The sequence below is a fragment of the Python bivittatus genome, unplaced genomic scaffold (assembly GCF_059951505.1).
Source record: "Python bivittatus isolate LINGU-HERP-01145 unplaced genomic scaffold, Pbiv_v1 ctg000110_np1212, whole genome shotgun sequence".
Taxonomy (NCBI): Eukaryota; Metazoa; Chordata; class Lepidosauria; order Squamata; family Pythonidae; genus Python; species Python bivittatus.
Window position 1 is genome coordinate 403,170 of NW_028277045.1, and position 16,287 is coordinate 419,456.

General features: G+C 47.4%; 1 protein-coding gene across 2 annotated transcripts in view; it reads left to right on the forward strand.

The window, feature by feature from the left end:
* Window positions 1-9,526, forward strand: part of KSR2 (kinase suppressor of ras 2) — a 153,698-nt gene extending 144,172 nt beyond the window's left edge. For both annotated transcript variants that reach the window (XM_025170714.2, XM_088136637.1), the window contains one exon: window positions 1,453-9,526. In XM_025170714.2, the coding sequence (XP_025026482.2) occupies window positions 1,453-1,459 (7 nt within the window). In that variant the 3' untranslated portion in view covers window positions 1,460-9,526. The remainder of the gene's footprint in view (window positions 1-1,452) is intronic.
* The last annotated feature ends 6,761 nt before the right edge of the window (window positions 9,527-16,287 follow it).

The following is a 16,287-nucleotide window of genomic DNA, read 5'->3' on the forward strand; positions in this document are numbered from 1 at the left end:
CTTTAACACCATCAAACACCATCTGCCTATCTCAGGTCCTTGGGAAGGACTCGATAGGTGGATAAAAATGCCCAATCCAGTCTAAACATCTGGCTGACTGCGACCAACAACAGCAACAATAATAGTCCAATTTCCTCCCAGATTTCCCAACACTGGTCAGGCCTGAAAGACAATGTGGCATCGCAGGGTTTTGGATTAGAATGAGAGAGCCCCAAGTTCAGGTCCACATGCAACCACAGAAGCATATGAAAGCCCTTTGAGACAGTTATTCCCATCCATTCTCTAACTCTCCCCACAACCTACTTCCTAGGGTGGTTGTTGTGGAGTTCAAATCGGAGGAAAGAATGCAGTTTGCACTGCTTGGAGTTTCTGAAGGAAGGGCACGGTTTAAATCTAATAAGTAAATAAATAGTGGATTCACAGAACCAGATAGGTGTTTCCCAGGAATATGGATCTCTCTGGTAGGTGCCTTTCCCTACAGTTTCTTCACAGATGAGTGAGAATAATCGGGGAAGTGCTGGACGCCTTCTCCTGAACAGGGAGTGGAGACCTTCTGCACTTGCTTAGCTAATTCTCTCTCCACCCACCCTTACTTTCAACAGCGTCAGATGGATTCATTCATCACTCAAAGCTGCGGTGGGATTTGTTTGGATAGGGCTCAGTATGTTGTACAAATTGAGCCATGGTGGCCTGCAAACCAGGTGTCGTGGCTGAGGGCCTTTGCCCACTCTGGAGCTGAAGTCCCCTCCTCCCTCCTGGACTCAGCAGAAAACAATCAGCATGAAATGTGTTATCCCACTGCTGAGCCCTTTCCTGCCTGCTTCCCATTTCAAGCAGAGTCCTCTTGGAGTCTTTATTTATTTTGAGTGATTTTGGTCAATTGATTGATTGGAGACCTCAAGAGCCAGATTGGAGACACATCATTCTGGAGAAGGTCTGTCTCCATGGTTGCTAAGAGTCAACACTGACTTGATGCATATAATCTTCTAGCAAAGCCTAATTCCATCGTGGCTCCCTTGCCCAAATTTATCTTGCACCCAGGCACATTTTCTCAGGGGGACTTTCCTTACTACTGAACTGTGGTGCTGTCCACCCATCCTTGTGTTGACAGAATGCTACATCCTCATGAAATCTGCTCTTGCCATTGCTCGCCTCTACCTGGCCTCTGTTGCTCCTGTTTCAAGTCATCGACTTCCCTTCCTGAGAATGGATGACTAAGATTTTATACACCTTGAAACTGCCTTTGGATAGTGCCAAAGTGGGGAGGGGAGGAGTACTCTTTTAAAACCAATACATCTAAGACAACTTAAGCTTGTCTCATACATGGGCTGGAGGCCAGTTGAAGGCAACCACAGGAGGACATTGTGCCATGGTTAGGTGAGGTGGGAAAGGCCCTTAGTGTAAACTTCTTTCCCTGTTTGACTATTGTTCTCACTCTCTCTTTCCTTCCAGGCTGTGAATCAGAGGATTGGTGCCTTTCTTACATCCCTCTTCCTCTCTTTGCACCCTCCTTCCCCTTCTCCAACTCCTTCTCCTCCTGTCCTTGTCCATAGACTGGAAGGGTATGGCAAACATGGAAATGTTCCGGGATCAAAGAGGTGCTCTCTCATCCTGCCCTTTAGAACAACAGACCTGATGTCTGGACAGCAAGAGGAAAGTCATGCTCAGTCTTGGGGGAGAAGAATGGAAGGATCCTTGGTGTGGATGGAATGTAGGATGGAGAACATGAAGCAGACCAGATGCTGAATGGTAGCCCACCTGCTACCTGTCTGGAAACAACTGATGGCAACCAGCCCTCAGATATGTTCCCACTGGAATATCTGAGGGCAACTGTGAGCTACCCTTAGAAGCCATTTTGCATTAGTTGATCATGATGCTATTTCTTTTTTTGTGTGGTTTTCTTTGGGTGTTTTCCTTGGACCACCTGTTCCATCGCCTGCAGAGTGGAGAAAGGGGAAGGGAGCTTCAGTAGCCCCAACAGGAGCAGGGAGGAACAGGGTGAATTTTGAAAGCACACCATGGAGGCGCTCTTAAAATTGCTGTCAGGAATGGGTTAGATCCCTCCTCAAATTGCTGTCATTGTGGCATGGCTGCTCATCAAACAAACAAACAGGGCAGAGGGGGAATCTGAAGAGTATCAAGGGAGAGTTCCGTCTGGAGTAACTGTCATGCAGTAAAGAGTTTCCTGCACTTCCTCCAACTTTCCTCCTGGGCTCAACTTTGAGTGGTAGAAACTCCACCTTTTTTTGTATCTGACAACTCTAGCTGGGGTGGGGGTAAATTTCTAGATACAGATTTGAGATTTGACATCAACGGTTAACCTGCTCTTAGCCAGTTCTTGGCTGTTACAAGTCATCTTGTTCTTCTGGTGCCTGATGCTTTTTTTTCTTCTTCTTAATTGGTTGCTGGCATTCTCCACCATCTCTGTTACTTCCTCTTCACTGCCATCCCCGCCTTGCAAAACTGAGTAGGAACATGCCCCGATCCTGGTATTCATCTCTCCATCAGTGCTCTGCCAGATGTCAGATCATTGAGTAAGACCAGACCTACAGCATGCTACATACAGACACCACATGTATTTTGGGCTGTGTTCCTAATCCTCCAAATCTACTGTCTTATTTTGTTTGCAAGGGACTTCTCTGGAGGGCATTATAATTCACATCTGGCCGGTGGTGTGGCTAGAGAATTTTTGGCTCTGAAAACAGTTTTAATGTGCTTATTTGGGGAGAGGGGGCTGTTCGGGTCGGAAAAGATATTCATCTAATTATTTCAACATGCAGTAAAGTCCTCCCTGCTCCATTTGAGGATCCTCATTCTAAGCAGAGCCCTAGGTTTCTGCTTCAGTGTCTTACTCTGATGGCATAATTGCATCCAGCTAGTTGGAAATCCCTTTGAATGTTGCACTGAAGCCACTTGAGGTTTCTATCAATTTCAGGGCCAAAAGAGCTGTGCCTTTATCTCACTAGGTCTTCAGTTCTGTATACAACAACTACAACAATGACAAAAAATACCTAACAGCTGAGTGACCCTGTCTTCCAGACAGACCCTCTTGAGATCATTGCAGTTAACTATGTGGTCCCAACATTCAGGCCGGGTTGTTTTTTCCCCACATACGATGTCTTGATTTTTCTCTCAATATTCTCCACGGACGTGGGGACCAACCACAGTTTCCCACCCCCAATCCACAATGTCTTGAGTCCTGTGGAAGGTACAAAATGAGAAACTGTAAGAGCTGCCCATCAAAAAAGCTGCAGGAAAAATAATGGAAGTGCTGCTAACAGACAGGGTTCCTCTCTGGAAACTGTTGAAGAAATGCAACAGTTCTCACTTTCCTCATTTTCCTGCCTGCAAGAATTTCAAAGGCTTGTTTGTGCCACCATCATTTCACCCTTGTCCACCTCTTGTCAGCTTTCCTTTCTTTATGGCCCTTGCTGCGTTCTTCTGCTCCTGATTCTCTGCACGTCTCTGGGGTGAGGCATGTGAAATGCTCCATAAATATTGCATTAATCTATGGGAGGAGGTTATTTTTTTTTCACCTAAGTTCCTCATTGCAAAGGGTAAACAGCAAAGCCACCTCCACAATCTTCCTCCAGGCACCCTATATTCTGCCTGGAAAAGTTGCAGGGTGTGATCTCGGCATATTCCTCCATTTTTTATTATCTTTGTTGGGTTCCTGGCCCTTGTAAACCAGGTTTTGCTTAGGACTTGCTATGAGTTTTGAAGGAGTGGTGTAGGAAAGAGATTTGATGGGTCTAATTGGGCCTGTCCAGTTTCCTTCCTTCTGAGGTTGAGACATTCTTGACACTTTACAAGATTTGCATAGTTGCCTGAAGAGCAGTCTTACATTTTTTCAGTTCCAAAGTTCATCCATCCCTGTTGTAAATGTCACGAGAGCCACCTTTCCCTCCTCTTATCTTCCCCTTGGCCACATTTTTGTCATCCTGGTGGTGGGCTGCCCCCTCCCACAACTCTGTGCTCTTCTTTTTCACAAGGAAATGGCAGCATGAGATCAGAAAGCCTTCCAATGATCCGTTTCCACTTCCCTCCTTTAAGTCAAAGCTCTAACCTCTAGGGCTTTGACCCCATGAAGCCCAAGGAAGGTGATGGGAAGAGCCCAATGGCCAGCTCGCATGCTTTGTTAGCCCAACATTGCCAGGCTAGACCCCAGTATTCTCTGGTTGAGCTGGGAAAGGCTCCTGCCTGAAACGATTTGGCCTGAATGAAATGAAGGTGGGAGAATGGGGAGGATGCTCGTATGACACGGGCAGTAGCCACATGGGGGCAGAATTGATGCTTTTCATGAAGACAGACTAACTTCAATCCCCAGGCATGGTTGAAAAGAGCTTCTATGATATGGTAGTCCAGATTTGGGAAAGCTGCTGCCCTCCAACAGTTGTGGAACTCAGACTCCCCATTTTCCTGGGGCTTGGGGGAGTTGTTGCTCTGTAGCTTCTAGAAGGCCTGAAGTCCCCCCCCCCCCCGCCTCCATCTCAGGAATCCTGCTAGAATCTCAGCTGGACTTCTTCTAAGGTGGCTTCCTCTCTTCCCATAGCAGCAGACAAAATGCGTTTTTTAATTTCTTCTTTGAAGAACTGGAGAGCCAGAACCAAGCCCTCCTTTGCCCGGAATGTACTGTCCCACCTTTCACCGCTCCAGCTTAATGACTTTTAGAAATGCAATTAACAGGGGAACAGGGCAACAGCCTGATCACGGGATGGGCCCAAGATGGCTTTTAGCCAGACCTCGGCATAGGCACTGCCGTTCAGAAGAAAATCTGGGAGCCAACAGGAGCTGGCCGTTTGCAGCTGCTTTGAAATCCCATGAGGAGATAATAATCACAGCTTGCATTCTTAATGTTCTCAGGTTTAGTTTGCCCACCTTCCCAGAGCAAATCAATCCAGGTTAGGCAATTTGGAGTTATCTAGGCATTTTGGACTCCCAATCTCCAGCAGTTCTGGTCAATATGGTACATATAGGGATCATGGGAATGGCAATCAGAAAATCTGGAGGGCACCAGATTGCCTGCCTCTGACATAAATAATAAAAAGTTGATCTTAAGATGCAGGCATGTCTTTTGCAGAAGTGACGTGGATCTTCCTGCTGTCTTTAAGCACACAGTAATCCAAAGAACAGCTAGGTAGATTGCTAGAAAACCCAGCTTTTTTCAGTTGACTTTCACCTATCCAAATTCTGAGGGAAGGGGGCCTCAGTAATGTACCTTCTGCTGGGCCTTATCCTATCTGTCAGCAACGGGGAATCTCTAGGAAACACCTTTTTCCAGCAAGACTACACTTACCTTTGTGGGAAATTAGAATGTTTGGCGTTCCGGATTTGGCTGTTTGGGTTTTTAAGAGACATGTCAGATCCAAGAGATTCTGATGCTGGTGCCACATCTGGCAGCTTAGTATCTCTAACCAGTTCTCTAGCAGCCATGGAGTACATTTTAACTGACGTAAATGCCATTTCTGTAGGCTTTTTTCAAAGTCCTGAAGTGGGAGTGAAGTTCTCAGACTCACAGCTTAGCGAACTGCACTGCATTTTGTGGTAGTCGTGGGAGATGGGCAGCTTCAAAGCCTCTCCTCCTCTCCAGCTCTCTGCTCTGGGAAGCAGAACTCTGGAAAGGGTGCTTATGGCTGAGGATGAATGGAAGGGCTGGGCATAGAAGAAATATTTGCCCTGGCTTCCACTGCAGCAGAAGATATAAAGGTGAACGGCAACCTAACGGTGCCCATTTTACAACAGAAGGGGATCGAGATGCCCAGAAACTAAAAACAAGAGCTTTTACCGGTCATCCATCCACAAGAAAGGCAAACTTTGGGCAGCAGAATGTGTTTATTTGCTTTGGGGGGGGGTATGAAAGAGCACACCCTTTAGACATCGGCGTGAGCACCCACATCTTCAAAAATCACATTAGAAAGTCTTTGGGACTGAGCTGGCCCCGGTTGCCCCCTGAGGTTACTTGCTGAAATGAATACGCTTGCAGGCTAACCGAAGCAATTGTTCCCCTGGATTCTAGACCCTTCCCTTTTTGGCACTTTAAGATTCTGGAAGCAAAGTAAAGGAGTCACAGACCGCTGACTCAGCTCCCTACCCTACCCTAACCTCTAAAAGGTGAATTGATAAATGGAGCTTGGAGTTTGCATGGCTCCCTGTGGTGTCTTTAGTTCTGGAAGGGTGATGTCCTTCTGCGATTGACCAGCATGATGTGGTTTTATTGGCCAAAAATGAGAACTCAACGCCATCATGAACACAGTTGATCCTGGAGGCTTTAGCTTACAGCAGCGTGTGATTGCCTAAACTTGTGGTTAGGCCTCTTGCCAGGGCCGTGCGTCTTTTTGGAGGGGGGCAGGGCAAGATGTGGAATTTAAACCCAGCTGTGAGAAAAGCTGGATTCCCTGTCCTGCAAAAAAAAAGATGTAATGTTTGCAACTCTTTGCCTTTTTTTTTTTCCCCCGCACAACCCACCCAGGTCCTCTGGAAACTCTGGAACAGTTCTGATTTCTTGATCCCAATAAAAGGGTGCCTTTCTTATTTCTTGGTGTGCTATGTTTGAGTTGGTGGCTGTGGTCGGTATTTTTTAGGATTCAGGCTAGGTCCAGAGTCTCAAAGTAGCCGAGGGGGATAGTCAGGCGCAGACAAGCACAAGGTTCTTGTCCTTTTAGTGTTGTGTGGGAGAGGGAATTTCAGCAGGTATTGTGTTCTGGATGGGTTTGGAGCAAGCAGGGGAGATAAACCCCCTCAGTGACACCTCCCAGCAGGGTAGCAGGGCAGAACCCCAAGGCAGAACTGCACATGGTAAAAGCCAGTCAAATCAGGCAGGACAGTCCCTTCTGGCCAGGTTGGGTCACGGCAGGGAAAAGAGTTTGGCCAGGTGAAGGAGGTCAGCACCTTGGAGAGCTGAGAAAGTGTCCTCCGTGGAAAGGGAATGGCTGCTTCAGGGAGGTACAAAGACCTCGTGAAAACTGGCTGGTGCTCCTCTCACGCTGGCCCCCTCTAAGGAGGTTTCCATGATTGTCAAGGGTCAGAGTCCGTTCTGCTGTTTGCTTCTCCTCTGGTGTGCAGGCCAAGGGTCAGCCTTGCGAGGTAGTCCAGGCAAGAGGCACACCCAGAAGTACTAGCTCTATCTGTTAATGTAAGGTTGCATGAACCGAATCTTGCAAGTCTGAAAGTGCATCTCCCCCCCCCTCACCTTTGCAGCCCAAGAAACTAGGGAGGGTCTCTTCTGAGACATTTGCCATGCCCCCAATCCTTTTGTGGGCTCAGCTGCCATTTATCTAACCATTGCCTAGCCTGGGGCTCTTCCTCCTGTCTCCCAAGGTCATTCCCGCATACAATTACGCCAAGGGACTGTCCTGGATCTGGAAATCTAAGAAGTCCCCCCCTACCCTGGTAGGAAAAAGTCAGAGCAAGATTCAGCCATCCAGGAGTTGCTTTCTCTGCATCGATTTCTCTGTGCTAGAGGGCAGTGAAGGTTGGGGAATGTGACAGCTCTGTGTGACATGACAAGCTAAATCTGCTCAGATATTTTGTGCAAGTGCTAAATAGACCAGAGCCCAGGCCTCATTTTCATTCTCCTAACTTTGGTTTCTGCCTGTCGGCAGGGCTCAAAGACCTGAAACCTGGTAGCCTTCTGCTTGAAATCCAGGTGCCTCCATGGAGCTCTTTTTAGAAAGAAGCCCCATGGCAAATTCTAATTATAAACGGATTCTTGATCTGATCCAGACAAACATTTGGGGGAAAGCTGTGATTCATGGACAGAGGCAAACTCAGTGGCTTTGGTTAACGGATGGGTAAAGAACGTGATGTCTCCATTGCCGTGCCAAATTTCAGGAGTGGTATCAGTGGTCCACCTGCGGTAGTTTATGTCTCGATGTTTTTAAAATATCGCTAAAGTGGGGAGCCAATTTAAACAATCCTCGTGGTCCTCTTCTGCTTTCTCCCTGGGGTCCAAAACCTCTGCAAAATAATGTGTGGGGAAGAAAATTCTGGGGATGGAGGGAATGGAGGGAAGTTTGAAGGAGATCATCTGTTGCATGTTAGCATGGATGGGGAAAAAAACTGCCCAGCATGATTTATCTGGGCCTCCCCTCCCTCCGGGCACGAAGAAGCCAAGTATATCATTCTCATCACGCTTTCTTATTTTTCCCCAAAGTCTTAATTATCAATAACCAATCTTGATTCCCCTCCCTTCCTTTGATCTCTGTTGTTTAGGCTTCACCCTCATCTTTTATCGATGGATTTCTATCCGGTTTAAAAATAACCAGGTCTTTGGAATAGAGAACATAAGGGAAATCGCCACAATGCCATCTAATAGGAGATCCAAGGGCGTGACAGGGGTTATCCGGTAGCTCAGATTTATTAGCAAGCTCCATAGAGACAGGGGTTTATTTACAGATCTGCCGAGCGAGCTTGGGCCCTCCTCCCCTTCCCCACTCCACTCCAGGGAGTTGTATCAGACTTTTTCCGTCCACAGAGAAGCTGCTCTACAGAGGATCAGAAAAATTGCCTCGACTTAGAACTTTTTGCTTTCGCTAGCTGCTTCTCATGTATATCGGAAACAGAATCCGCTGTTCCTCCACGTTTTGATCCCACGTATGAATGTCATCTTTATCTGGCTTTCCTGCTCAGAAATAAGAACCCCATTAACATTTTTATTGCATGGTTAAAAGTCTCGTATTGAAAACTTTGCATCGGGGCAGCAGATGGGGTCAAAAGGCGGGGCGATGTAGGTAGACCCACGTTTTCAGTGGGGGGGGTCTTTCTTTTTTAGTTAAAGGGGTGGTACTATCACGAACTAGCCCTATCCAATTTGCCTCATTTGTTTGGGACTGTGCCAGCTAACTCTAACTGGGAACTGCATTTCTGATGCTTGAGGATTTGTCACTGAATTTCAGCAGTGTGGGGGTCTGGTGGTCATCAAAACTGGGTTCAGAGGCCACTTAGAGCCTGTGATCGCGGCTCACCTTTGCATTACATTGATCCACGTAGGTTCCTAAAGCATACATCAGTGCAGTGAGGCCATCAACGTCCAGTCAGGGTCATGGCTAATCCTGAGAGCTATATTTTGTTCAGATGGAATTGAAGGTTCCTGCAGTGCGTACAATTATATCTCCCTAGCTATCTATGGACCTCCTTATTCCCTCTTAGATGCATCACACACACACACACACGCACGTATGCGTACGTATCTATATTATTTATTTATTTATTTTTGGGCTTTCAAGTCAGTTTGGACGCCTGGCAACTGCCTGGACAAGTCCCTGCAGTTTTCTCGGCAAGGTTTTTCAGAAGTGGCTTGCCCTGGCCTCCTCCTTCCTGGGGCTGAGGGAGAGGGACTGGCCCAAGGTCCCCCAGCTGATATTGTGCCTAAGGCAGGATTAGAACTCATGGCCGCCCAGTTTATAGCCTGGTGCCTTAACCACTACCCCAAACTGCTCTGATACATATACATATACATATGCATATGAATTCGGTTATTTCGGCGCTGATATAAACCAGTGTTTTTCAAACCTGGCAACTTGAAGATGTGTGGACTTCAGCTCCCAGAATTCCCCAGCCAGCATGCTGGCTGGGGAATTCTGGGAGCTGAAGTCCACACATCTTCAAGTTGCCAGGTTTGAAAAACACTGATATAAACAAACCAAGAGAGGATAGGAACTTCAAAGGTTGCTTTGCCTCAACCCAGTTTTGACGATCGAAGCTTTTTGATGACATGAAGGAAGCCGCCGTTACGAATGGCAGGCTCCGGTGTGGCAGAGTTCCATGCTAAGACAGAGCGCCATGCTGTAGAGGACTATACCCATTTGCGTGTGCACGCATGTCTATACACACAGACACACGCATACTGTACAGCTACATGGATATATGGGCTTATTCGGAGCCAAATTTCAGGCTCTGGTTAAAGCCACCCAGGGCAGAACAATCTGAGATGATCGTCGCCTGATGACCTTTAGGTAGAATGAATACACACACACACAGAGTAACATAGGCCAGATTTATTCTAATCCATACATCCCATAAGCTCTCATCCCGTCCTGCACCACGCACTCCTTTCCTAATTCTCTGGCTGCCTTATTAACCGTCCTGGGGAAAACCCTTTTAGATCCCTTAATTCCACATACCATGTTCTAATATGTTTGTGTTGCTGGCTTTTCACAATTGCAGCCACTTCCGTTCTCCCCTTTCACACCCACACAGTGACATTTGAAATCCCCACTGGGTTCCAGCCAGTGGCAATAAGCACAGATTGATGACACGCTCAGTTTGTACACACGCTAGTCAATACCACATTGCAACGTTTGTGTTGGAAATCCTTGTCGTTGCCGGCTTGCCAATAGGCGGGTGAGAACTCAGCCCCTCTCTTCTTCTGAAGTGCTGGTGGGTAAATGGGGGGACCCGTTGGCGTCCCCTTGGCTGAGCCAGGGCAGGAAAGTTTGGGCATATCTAAGCAAAATACTGTACTTGGCATTACTTGGCATTGGAATTCTAGTGGAGGGATCTTTGCCCGTTTTTAAGTTAAGACTGGGAATGGGAGCCTTTCTCAACCTTGGCAACTTGAAGACGGGTGGACTTCAACTCCCAGAATTCCCCAGCCAGCATGGGGAATTAGCCAGTCACAACTCCCAGCGTCCTTCTGGCTGCAGTTGCTGAGAACTGCAATTCAAGATCGCCTAAAGCAGTGTTTCTCAACCTTGGCAACTTGAAGACGGGTGGACTTCAACTCCCAGAATTCCCCAGCCAGCATGGCTGGCTGGGGAATTCTGGGAGTTGAAGTCCACCCGTCTTCAAGTTGCCAAGGTTGAGAAACACTGCTTTAGGCGATCTTGAATTGCAGTTCTCAGCAACTGCAGCCAGAAGGACGCTGGGAGTTGTGACTGGCTAATGTGGGAGGGCCATAAGTTCTCCAGACTAAGATAATACTCATAGGGGCACACACATTATACTACAGGTAGTCCTCACTTAGTGACGGTAATTGGGACCAGGAACTCCTTCACTAGGCAACACAGTCATAAAATGTGATGTAATTTGACCAGGACGACTTACAACGGCAATTGCAGCAGTTCCAGTTGCCGTTGTTAGGTGAATCCTGCACCGTCACAGCATCCCACAGTCAAGTGATCACCATTTGTGACCTCCTACCAGCTTCCCCATTGACTTTGCTTGTCGGAAGCCAGCAGTGAAGGTCGCAAATGGTGATCAGGATGCTGTGACTGTCATAACTGCGAGCCAATTGCCAAGCGCCCAAATCACGATCACGTGACTGCAGGGATGCTGCGACAGCCACAACCATAAGCCTCCCTCATTCAGTGCTGTCGTAACTTTGAATGGTCACTGGATGAGTGGTCATTAAGTGAGGCCTGCCTGTAACTGAATCAAATTTGCAAGAATTTATCAAGTCTTTTGTACATAAGGAACACCTTCGTAAAGATTCACGCCTCTGTGTATACAGTGTCATGTATACACGCAGGCCAAATTAGGGGAACCAGTTTGGTTTCTACTACTGTGTTCTCCGTGTCGGTCCTGAAATATAAAATGAATCGCAACATATTTCTTCCAAGGGGAAGAACTTTCACCCCCGTCAAAAGCAATAGGAGCGATCCAGGAGCCCTAGAGTCAAAAGCAGAGCTGTATCCTACGAAGCTCTGCTTTTAATGGCCGTTATTCCTTTACTGTAAAATATTTTTTCCATGTTTTATATGATAAAAAAAAAAAAAAATCTGCCTGCGATGGAGCAGTTGAGGAGATCCGATACTCACGTAAACCACCAAGTCCATTTTATAACATGATGCCAGTGAGCATCATATCCATTTTTGTTGAGTAATTCAATGACCTTTTTCTTATTTTTTTTTTTCCTGAAAAGCATGCCATTTTGCTCCTCCCTTAAGGTGAGTTTTGGAAACGGCAGCAAAAGATCAAGGCCATTCATCTTCCATGAAATGACCCAGGAGTTTTATCTACTTCAGTTGCGACCACTGAAGCGCAGAAAGGCCTTAGGTCTTCTGTGAAACGGACAGAAATCTTGTCTCGTTACTAAACTAAAGATGTCGTTAGAAAAGGAAGCAGCAGTCGCTTCATGTCATAAAATGGACCGAACAGCCAGTTCCACCAAGGCACACCTATAAAATACTTAAAACAGATTATCCCACTTTACTGGAAGGGAGCCAACCTTCTCAAGCAAGTCTCAGGAAAAACTCAAGATTTATTTTTTTTTCCCCCGGTAAAAAATGGCCTAAAGCGTCCCATGTTTGTGAAGAGTTTAACAGGGTCTGTAGGAGAACATCTTGCAGGGCTTCGCCCTCCTTTCTTAATTTCGAGATGTAATTAAAGTCAGTGAAATACACACATATCTATTTTGTGTGGGTTGTCGCCAAATCCTCATCCCTGGAAACGAGGGAGCAAACAGACCATTGACTCTCAGGCAAAAAAAAAAACAAAAAAACCAGAGACACCCCACAAAGAAACCCACAACAAACTCCACCAAAACCGAAAGGGGGGGGGGGAATGAAGTAAAGCAAAACCGAAAATATTGTTCTTCTTGCAGATTGTAAATTTGTACAGTACCATTTATAAATTTTTCTACATATGAAGGAAAGTATTTATAATTTCTGCCGTTGACGGGGGTGCGAGTGGCCGGGGACCGCAAAACAAACTGAAATAAAATAAGCAAAACAAGATTGGAGCGTTTTAGGAGTTTTTTTTTTTCTTTCTTTCCTTTTTTTTTTCTCCTTCCTTTTTTTCTTGGATTTTCGTTCCTTGTGCTTTCGGTGAGGTGTCTGTTGAGGTAAATTATGTGTGAATTATTTATGCCAATAAAGATTTGAAAACGATTCCATTCTCTTGCTTGCTCTCTCCTAGCTCTCCCGAGGACTTGCCTCAATTCAACCGTATCCGCAAAGGGGTCAAAAAGGTCAAGATGGCGGCCATGCCCAACAATCAAAGCCTGCCCCTGTTTTGTATCCATTGACCATGTGGGTATGGCCTCCATCTTGATTTCTTCCCCCCCCCCCCCCCGAAAACCCCTGCTTAAATTTCTGTTTTATTTCCAGTTGGTTTTGTCCCCTCCAACCGTCACAACCTTCACTTGGGCATTCGGGCTTCCATTTATAAACCCCATTTAAGAGGGCCCACCGCTTGGCCCGCATCGTCCTTTCAGTTTGGAAAACTGGGTCAACTCCAGTTGGCGCTGGAAACTGAATTTCCCAGCTGGGTGGAATCGGGTTCGATCTGCCCGTCCCGTTGGAAGCACGGCTCTGACCCGGCGAAAGATGAGGAGCCTGGTCGCACCGTTCCCCGACGTCCCAGCTGGAGTACAAAGCCCAGGCTCGTGACAGCTCACGCTTTTTAATCCGGTTTGTCCGCTGGAAAGACGCGCTACCCGATTCCTCCTGATTTGCCGCCACCGTAGACGAACACGGCTCTCCGCCTGCAAGGCCTGATCGGGGCCATCAGCCGGGGCATCAGAGCTGCGACCCCAACGCCGCCAGTCCGAGGCTCTGAACGAAACTCCAGCCCTCACCCCTCCTTCTGGCTCACCGGGAGCCCCCTTGGCTAGCATCCCAGCCACCTTGGCTCGCTGCCCTATTGATTGATTTTCTTATTTATTGATGCGCCTGCAAAGCCTGCTCCAGGGTGGCGCTCCGGGCAGGGGGGCCTTAATTGCCCCCACCTGCGCTCCTTGCGCGGCCCCTCTAGGCTTTCCTCTCCGATGTCCCCCGCTCTGGATTCTTCCGAGCCCCACACCGTGCAGCCCGGTCAGAGTAAGTGGACCGCGGCAACTCAGGGCAGGGGGGCAGACCAGCCCTACAGAACCAGTGGGGGGGACAAGAGGGGCCCCTCTGCAGGGGGGTGGCTGAAAAGCCGCCGTGGAGCTCAGCCTGGAGTGGGCAAGCAGCCAAAGTGAGTCCAAGGGCCCACTGGGGGCTGGCGAAAAAAGGGGCCCCTCAGAAACAGCCCCCTGAGGGTTTGTGGGGGCCGTTCTCTCCAATCCCTGGTGCGTTATATTAGAATATAACAAAAACATCGCACCAGGGACTGCAGTGTATGTGTGTGTGTGTGTGTGTGTGTGTGTGTTGCCCGGAGTCATTAGCTTGAGATGGGCAATATTTTCCTCACAGCGGCCATAAAAGTCAAGAGCCGGTCCTTCTCTCTCAGTCCAACCCACCTCACAGGGTGGTGGCTGTGGGGAAAAAAGGAGGCAGGAGGTACGTTCGCCACCTTGAGGTGACCAAATGCCTATATATATAAAAAGGTGGGGTGAACATCAAATAATAATCGGAATATTCATTTTAAAAACTCAAGAGCCAGGGGGTGAGTGGGGAAGATGCTGGGCTAGGAGAGGGGAGACCCCAGTTCTGCTCTCCCCTCAGCCACAGAAGTGCCTTGGGCGACATGGGGCCAGCCCCTCTCTCTCGCTCTCTCTGCCTAGACCACCTCACCAGGTTGTTGTTGGGTTTGGACCAAGGAGACACAGGTTCTAGTCCCCCCTCAGCCACAGAAGCTCCCTGGGGGGCTTGGGGCGAGTCCTTCCCTCTCAGCCCAACCTACCTCACAGGGTTGTTGTACGGAAAAGGGGAGGAGGAGGTTCTGTATAAACTATCTTGAGTTCTCAGCGGGTCTCCTGGCTTTGTTGATGGTTATTTTACAATGCTCAGCTGTTATGCATTTTTATTTTATATTATACATGTCAGTTGTTTTGATCTATTTTATTGTAAAATGCTCAGAGATGGATGGCTGTATAAATCAAATAAATAAATAAATATAAATTAAACAGATCAGAGAGCCAAGGTGGGGTAGTGGTGAAGGTGTTGGACAAGGAGTGGGGAGACCCTGGTTGAAGTCCCCCCTCAGCCCTGGAAAGTCCCTAAGAGGCTTTGGGTCAGCCCCTTTCTCAGCCCAGCTGACCTCAGTAGAATTATTGTGGGGAAAATTTGGGACATGGTATTATGAATATCACCACAGGTAGTCCTAATTTAGTGACTGCCTCGTTTAGCAACTTGGTGGTTATGATGGTGATGAAAAAGTAACTTTGTGACCAGTCCTCACACTGAGGACCTTTGCAGGTCTGTAAAGCAAAGGAAGATTGTAAGCACTGCTGCAGTTTCACTTAGCGACTGCCTCGCTTAATGACCAGGTTGCTAGTCCCAATTGTGGCCACTAAACAAGGACTACAGTACCTGTATACCTAGACTGGAAGCCTAATCACCTTGTAAGCTAGTATATTGGAGTGGATAAGTGGTTGGATTGGCTCTGGGAAGACTCGAGTTCAAGTCTACCGTCTTCCGTGGAAATGCACCGGGCAACTGCGGGCAGCCCCTCTCTGGCAGCCCAACCCACCTCACAGTTGTGGAAAATCTAGGAGAAAGGAGTGCTGCGTATGCCACCTTCAACAGCCCTTCGAGGTAGGCCAGGTCAAGAAATTCACTCTACAAGAAATACTGGACCTCCACTTTATTGAGATAGGCTGTAATAACAGAATCTTGAAAGCCTGACCACGTTTCCCCATCCGGGCCTTTTAGGCCAAAGAGTCAATGCAATTCTACTGTTCTTTCTCACGCTGCCTTATTTTGCCAGGCTGAGCTTGCGTTTTGCTAACCGTCGCTGCATGGCCTCTCCAAGGTCATCTCTGTATTTCTCTCCACCGGAAAGAAAAGCAGGATATAAATTTAAACAAATATACATAGATCGAGCAACCATGCATGCGTGCATCGATCTGCTACGCCTTTATGGGCCTGTTTCTATGGCGTAAACACGCAGGTTGGTATTTGCAGTACTGTCCGAGGTCCTGAGAAAGCTTTCCTCCAGATCTGCACCAGACGGCCACGCTCTTCACTGCGGGCCCTTTTTCTGGGCTGATGAAGCAGGGTGTCTGGGGAGAATTCGCACACCTTGGCCTGTGTTGCTAAGCTCAGAAGAGGTACGTGGTCCTGGAGCAGAGACACTAGAGGATTTGTTTTGTTTCATTGTGGAGTATTATGCAGACTCATTTCATTGTGATCTCTAAACCATGTTTTACGATCCATAATTCCAAACTGTTGTTAAAGCTTAGATATAAATCGAACAGCTGCTACTGAACTTGAAGGAAGCCAACAACAAGATAAATGGAAAGCTAAGTAACATAAAATGCCTGATTGGCAGAGCTCAAAACAACATTTTATTTACTTTAGAAGTAACTATTCTTAAGTACCCTATAAGATTTGGAAAAACAACCACCATGGTCCTGACTCATAGGCTGGGTCTAGCACTCTCAGCCATAAGTCTTCTACTGAAACTAGGTTAAGCCATAACCTA